This window comes from Syngnathus typhle, linkage group LG11 (genome assembly GCF_033458585.1).
Source record: "Syngnathus typhle isolate RoL2023-S1 ecotype Sweden linkage group LG11, RoL_Styp_1.0, whole genome shotgun sequence".
NCBI lineage: Eukaryota > Metazoa > Chordata > Actinopteri > Syngnathiformes > Syngnathidae > Syngnathus > Syngnathus typhle.
This window is the reverse complement of record NC_083748.1, coordinates 3,874,535-3,882,027: the sequence shown is the minus strand read 5'-3', so window position 1 is coordinate 3,882,027 and position 7,493 is coordinate 3,874,535. Positions and strand designations below refer to the sequence as shown.

At 41.7% G+C, this 7,493-nt stretch overlaps 1 protein-coding gene across 1 annotated transcript; it reads left to right on the top strand.

Moving 5' to 3' along the window:
• The first annotated feature begins 2,868 nt into the window (after positions 1–2,868).
• Positions 2,869–7,043, top strand: LOC133162820 (leucine-rich repeat-containing protein 3-like). Its single transcript, XM_061292270.1, has 3 exons — positions 2,869–3,212; positions 4,594–4,704; positions 4,945–7,043. The coding sequence occupies exons 2-3, from the start codon at positions 4,674–4,676 to the stop codon at positions 5,730–5,732; spliced, it is 819 nt and encodes a 272-aa protein (XP_061148254.1). The 5' UTR covers positions 2,869–3,212; positions 4,594–4,673; the 3' UTR covers positions 5,733–7,043.
• The last annotated feature ends 450 nt before the right edge of the window (positions 7,044–7,493 follow it).

Here is a 7,493-nt window from a genome sequence, read left to right as displayed (position 1 = left end):
CTTTGGTGTCTGTTATTTTTGTCCAGTGGGTAAGCTGTTGCTTTACCACATCAAGTCATTTTATCGCTGTCGGCCATCTGCCAAGGTGAGCCATCAAAGCTACCTGCGAATAGCCACAAATTCCCCTTTCAATCAAGTCCATGCAGATGCAGACAGCCACACAGAGAGGATGGCGGCTCCTTTTCAGCGCTTGAACACTACAAAGAGGCGCGCAGGCTATTTCTGCCAGGCTTTGCCATCAAAGCATGTGTAACGCAGGTCTTCATTAATTCAGAGAAATTAAATTTTCAAAGGCTGTGAAAAAATGACTGTAATGACAGTGCAGTGAGCTACGTGCTCCATTTCGTATTTTCTCACCAATTCCTTGCCTTGTAATTCAACCTGTCATTCCTCATCAGTTTGCATTGGTGTCCATACTGTAGTCCGGGGGGCATTTACTGCCTTTTATAAATTTTAATAAATTAAAGATAAAGAAATTGAGGCATTCATGGAGAAAAAAGTAGTCAGCTGTGTTTAGCCAGGTTTTGTTCTATCGATACAAAAAAGAATCAATTTTTCTTATTCGTTGCTCTCATTGTTATTCATTGGTGCAGACTGTTTTTTTTTTTTCTTGATCTGGTCGTTTTGTATCGTGTTTTTTTCTTTTGATACACGGATCCATCGTGCTGTCATATTGTAATTCACAGCAATTATGGTGTCATTGTTGCATGGGGAGTAACGGAAGATAATCACCGACTAGGAGGTTGAAGCAGAGTTAAGGTTTGGTTTGCTGCAGGCTCCTATTAAATGAATCAAAGGAACATATTTTACATGTTTAATTTATAATATATATCAAAATAATATATAATAATGATAATATATAATATTTTAAAATAATAGCAATTAGGAAAACATTCTTTTTCTATTTATAGCACATTATTCACGGATTGGAAAGAATTTGGGCCTTTGGGTGTTATTATATAACATTGTTTATATTGTGTTTAGTTTGTTTGTTTGTGTGTGAATATTTATTTGAAGAAATATCACTCCTAGAGGTTGATGCTAATTTTACGTTAACATGTCAGAGGGATTTTGCATTGACTTTAGCATTAGCACTGGTGATGTTTTTAAAACGAAGCATGTCTTTTGTTTTGATATACAATGTGTGAAATTCTTTATTGTTTTGTGTTTCGACACATGAATTATTTTTCTTCTTTAATAACGTTTTTAAGATCATGAGAAGTCAAAATCAAAATCAAGATTAAATTTTGAATAGTTGCACACCGCTAATTAATGGCGTCTCTATTCATTGCAACGTAGAAATACTTTCTTTCCGTGTGCCTCACCACAACAAGACTTCGTGCTGTTTGTCACGTGTATTAGTATACAACTCCAACGGGGGTCAAGGGTCCCACGAGGCACCGCATTGGAAAAAATGCCTACCGAACGACTGGCTGAGCAGAACACCTGCCCCCCGTTGACCTGCTGCGAGTGCATTTAGTCATGGAGAAAAAGGAGAGATGCTCCAGTGCTTTTCTTGCATCAGTCCACACCGCATGGTGCGTGTGTTGATGTTGTCTTTGTCTTCCTGCATTTGTTGCTGATGAATCTTTTCCGCAATCAGTGTCTGTTTACAAATGAGCGCGAGCTTCATTGCATTTGCTGACAAACAAATGAGGCCGCTCGCTTGGCTGAGTCCACATTGTCAACAAAAGTCACCCTCCTCTTTTCAGACAGACTTGGTTTTCCTGCATCACATCTTTGCTGAGAATTTCTTGTTTCTGTGCCTTCTCATCATTCTGAGGTGAAAAAAAGTGCAAAACAAGTTTCTGTCTTGTCAGTGGAGGAAACTGTCAGGACAAATGCATTCCCAAACTAACAGCAAGTCTACCCATACAAATGAGCAGCTTTTCACTTGCAGCATTTTGCATGATATTAGCCAAGCCTGGAAACGGAACTTTTGGAATACGTTGGAAGCACTCCAGAGGAGGCAACCACCAAACCCTTGAGGGTCTTTTGGGAGCCTGGCACAGCTTGCAAAATACGGACAGTTCTCGGTCGAAACTCCTTCCATTTCTCTGCAGCTTATGATTGGAATACTATGCAAAATACCCTTAAATTCACTGTCATCTCATAATTTACAGTTTTCAAACAAAAATTGCAACACATTTTAACTGACTCTTACAGCTGTTACTTTAAGTACTTTGTTATAATGTATCGTTTTATTGTTCTCGGTTGTTGTTCTTTATTTTTGATTGTGTGTTTATATAACCTCGTTTTATGTATTTATTTATTTTCTAGCACTCCATCCCCCACTGCCCTCAAAGAGCCATTGTTCTTTGGGTCAGACTGCAGTTGTAAATAAGAACTTGTTCTTAATTGTTTGCCTGTGTAAATAAATAAAAAATAAAATAAAAATCTGGATAAATGTTCACAGGCACTCTATTTCTGGGGTAGAATTATTAGACGATGATACAAAGACTGAAAAAAAAAACATCATCTATATGTAATGTGTATTACAACAGTTTTTAATATTGTGATTTGTAAAACCAGAGCATTAACACAAGTGAATAGAATAAAACGCATTAAACACGATTTAATGCTGTATCCAATTCAGTATGCTGCTCCTTGTGCTGTGCACACCTTCACCATCAGGCAGCAGTCATTTATAATACAGTACAGCAAGACACAAAAATACAAAAATCTTCTACAACCTTAAGCCTTAGTAATTTGTTTGCAATGTTTCCAAATATTAACATCCATTTAATTGAATTCTTTTCTCAACAGTGCCATCTCATATTTCTTGCTCCGTCATGTGTCATTACTTCCTCCCTTCACGTGCACGCGCACGCACGTTCTTTTTAAATATTCATGCCTTCGTTCGCCTTCTGACGTCTCCGCAGAAGAAAGCACATGCACTATAAGAAAATAATACATGTGGCGCGTAAGCGACGATGATGACACGTGAGATGCTCCTCGGGAGATAAAAAGAGAAGAGAAAGAGAAACTGGGACACGCCCACTCGTCTTTATTACCAACTGACGTCCCTCGCTTGCACTCCAGTCTCTGGTGCGCGCCTAATGCAGACGCAGCGGAGTAGATGTTAACATTTGTTTTTTTATCTGTACTACCCGAAGACGACGTCCAGTCAGCTTTGGTTGAAACGGCACTGGGAATCCTTTCAAAGGATTCCAGAAAATTGGACGACAAACTTCAGAGGAACCCATTCACGCGTAAGTTGATCCATGTATGGAGTTTGTCCAATATTTAATTGGATGCTTTATGTTGTTGAAATGCGAATTTAGTACGTCGTGTGCATGGACTGAATGTTGTTTTTCTAAGTGTGTGTGCCATGTAGTGTATTAAAAACTATTTGGAGGGGAATGTGTAATTGTGTCAAGTCTCTTTCCTCTCTGTGTATCACAACACATTTGATGATGATGACGATGATTTGTTGTTAATTTGCATGCTGTCGGTCCAATATGTAAATAGCTGACACTTAATTCAGCTGTAATTCTGGTGTTTGCCCTGGCCACCAGGGGGCAGTAGAATACAGATACTCCACATGGGTTTGAGTATGAAACTTTTTCACAAAGGATAAAGAATATGTTAGATGTTAGCAATATTTCTGCTGCTTTTGTTAGCCAGTGAACAGCATTTTGCAGTGTGTGTTAGCATTAAGATTTTTGCAAGTCCTTTAATGTGCTTTTTTAAACATACATGATGATTTTGTCTGTTAAGTCTTTCTGTTATATTGGTATTGTCAGAGATGCAAAATCCAGATCCAGAAAGTAAAAACCCTCCCATTGCTTGGCCTTCAATTAGTGAATAGAAACTGTGATCTTAAACAATTTTTTAAAAAAAAGTTTTTGTTCCCCTTCACACTATTTCTTTAAATACACAGTCCTGTCATCTTGCTGTGTGATTCACAACCTTGGTGCGTCTTGTGTAACGTTTTAAATGCATTGGAGCAGCCTCTCCCCCTTCTCCAAGGCTGCCCTGGTTGTCCGTGCTGTGTCTCTTATTGACGCCGTGAGACTCCAGCTGGATTGATGTTCTCACTGGTAATAGCCTTACTTGCGAATCATTCCCACCCGCTTTTTCTAACCTCCATCCTCACAATGCATGCGTAATTTGCAGCGGCAGCGCCATGAAATATGATGAAGGGGCTGAGACATCATAGGAAGATAAACAGAGCTACAGAAGAGTGTCATGTGATTCTTTTATTCTGTGTGAAAAGCCAGACGGAGAGCAGCTTGGATTCATCATGCACAAATTAAACATTTGCTGTTTGCACAACAGTTACCCATTGTGTTCAATTCAATTCAGGAAAATTGTTAGATCATGTTCTTAATGCTGTTCAGTCTTGATATATTGAAAGTTGGAAATGACATAACGTTAATGTTTGAGCAAAAATGACAGGCAGAGAGCCCAGAGTGTTCAGTAATACACAGAGTGATAAGATTGACCTGGAAAATAAGGTCACTTGCTTCTAAAGTGGACCCAGTGACGACCCTTTTATTGCTGTCTGCCTCAATAATAGCGTCTCCTTCAAAAGGTCCTTGTGCCGGAAAATGCGCCTTTTCCTAAATTTCCTTTTCCCCTTCCTGCCAGACGGCGCCAGTGACGTCTGAGTGAAGGTGCTTGTCGGAGGGCTACGCCGAGGCCATGTGCCCAGTTCTGCCACAGCGGCCATGGAGCAGACTTCGAAAACAAGAAGACCAGGTGAGCCTGTCCATCTGTCTGCCCTACCCGACTTCCACAGAAAATGCACAACCCAACAAAGCAAGTCATGTTATTATAATAATGAGCGACTAATTTATGAAACTATGTAGTGATTTTTTTTTAGACTGTGACAATATTTTTAATATTACAATAGTCATGTTCTAACTCTTTCTTCCCTCGCTTGCTTCCTGTATGTCTCGCTTGCTCTCTCATCATGTCCCCCCCCCTTGCCTGTGTTAGGAGGCGATCTGGTGCTGTGCAGAGTTTTGTTTTTCATTTCCTTGTGGAGCCCGGCCCGGCCGCAGTGTCCCGACGGCTGCCACTGCGCCTGGGACACGGCCACCGTGCTGTGCTCGGACGCCGGCCTTCAGGAAGTGCCCAAAGGGATTCCGCTGGACACGGTGTCCCTGCACCTGGAGCACAACAACATCCAGAATCTCCCCGAGAGTGCTTTTGAGGAGCTGGTCCACCTGCAGGACCTCCACCTGGCGCACAATCGCATCGACTCGCTGTCCTCTGGGGCGCTGCGCCATTTGGGCCCCGAACTGCGCCTCCTGGACCTGTCCCACAACCAGCTGAGGCAAGCCAGCCGAGACGAGTTTGGGGGCACGCGGGCCAAGATGCGCCTGTACCACAACCCCTGGCACTGCGACTGTATGCTCCAGGAACTCATTGAGACGCTCAACCTGGAAGCCGAGACGGTCAACGGAATTGTCTGCGAGAGTTCCGTGCGTGGGCTGGGCGAGACCAGCCGCTGGGAGGACCCGGGCGTTCTGGGAGAGCACGCCGGGCAGCCTCTAGTTCGACTCCTGCACTCTGGTGTGAATTTCTGCAGCCTGCAGCGCAAGACCACCGACGTGGCCATGCTGGTCACCATGTTTGTGTGGTTCTTCATGGTCATCGTGTACGTGGTTTACTACGTCAGGCAGAACCAGGCCGAGGCCCGCCGGCATCTGGAGTACCTGAAGAGCCTACCGAGTCCCCGTAAGACCCCCACGGAGACGGACACCCTTAGCACCGGTTTCTGAATGGAATAAATTTTGCCTCGAGAGAAGCTGTGACTGCGCTTCAGCCCCCACCGCTAGATGGCGACAGCACACCTTACGATATCAAGCCACCAGGGGACAGACTAGTAGGTCAGTGAAAACTAATCAAGACATGGTTGGGCCACGAAAGATGAACCTCAATGTAGCGGGGGTTCACTGTAGAGAAAAATTAACTAATCAACACAACTGCAAGAGTTTTGCTGACTCTTTTTGCTGCAGTGATCTTTCCCTTTATTTGATTCCACTGTGCCCTCTACTGTCCTCTTCATTGTTTCATCAAGGTCAAATGGTGACTCAGTGAGTCTTCAGAAATGAGCTTGTCATCATCATCATCATTGTAATCATCATCATCTGGCATTGGTGACTGTATAGCACTTAACTGATGCTAATACGCACATGTAGAGCACAGTTTGTTTTAATTGATTGAACAGGTGATTATTTTTATTTTATTGATCAAGAAGGTCCTTTATTTTCACATCATTGTTTTATTGAGGTGGTGATTTAATGTCTTTATTATATGGTATTTGTTTTCTTATTATTTGGATTTTTAGCACCGGACCAAAACAACTGTTGATTTCTCCTCAGGAATGTATCATTTCCAAAATACAGGCCAGCTGTCTTGTATTTATAAAAGAATAAAAGATGTAGAACAAAATTTCAAAATGTAATACATGTTGATTGTCTTGGCTTCCAGGTTGAGTGTCTCCATATTGTACTATGGTTTTAAAAGTCATTTTAAAAAATGATGTAATATTACAAAAAAAAAGCTTGAAAGTCTGTGTGGAAAAGTTGACACTCCAAAAATTCTCAGAAGTTTAATACAATTTCATTCTGATAGCATTATCACTTTATTCTTTGAGTAGAATATATGGCATCTATTTGAGAGGTTTCAAAGTGTGCCGTATCCACTTTATTCATTTTTTGATGATGTGAGACAAATGTAACGCTGGTCCCAAATCAAGTGCCTACTTGCCTTTTTTCCAAACACTATCACCTCTCATCTAAGTTGTGTGTGTGTGCGTGTGTGTGTGTGTGCGTGTGTGCGTGTGTATATGCGTGTGCGTTTGTGAGTTAAAAAAAAACCTCATAATAAAAAAATATTTCTTCCCCATGCTTGTCTTTTGTGTGACATAATGTTTGCACTTTGTAAAACCAACTCTAAATGTAGCGTAATGTGTTTTATGTGACAAATGATGATTGTATGATGAGTACAATATTTGTGTTGTTTGTATTATCATTAGGTCAGAAAAATCAGATTGTTATTGTCATGTGAGCGTCACAATAAAACTGTACATGGACACTTGTGTGTTGGCGTGACATGTTAGTAGCACATGGACTTTTATACATGACATAATATTTTATTCGAGCGCCTTAAAAGCTGTGTTGGTATTGCAGGGACAGCGCTACGCTGGTTCTATTCCTATCTATCAGACAGGACTCACCCAGTGGTCCATGGTAATGCGACTTCTGAACTCTATAACGTTACGTGTGGTGTCCCGCAGGTATCGGTACTCGGACCAATTCTATTGAATATTTATATGATCTCGCAGTGGCCTGTTATTAGGAACACCGGCGGTGTACCTAATGGAGTGTCCGAGTGACGTCACTGATCAAACAGCCAATCAGAAAGTGGGGATGAGGGCGGGTGTGGCACTTTTCACTTTCACTTAAGCTTTTTCCCTAATGAAGTGGCCTGTTATTAGGTACACCTCTCCACCGTCTATGTGCATCCATCTCAGCCTG

Coding starts and splice junctions, on each gene's coding strand:
- LOC133162820 (XM_061292270.1), top strand. CDS start 4,674: ATGGAGCAGACTTCGAAAACAAGAAGACCAG. Junction 4,705..4,944: donor TTCGAAAACAAGAAGACCAG/GTGAGCCTGTCC, acceptor TGCCTGTGTTAG/GAGGCGATCTGGTGCTGTGC.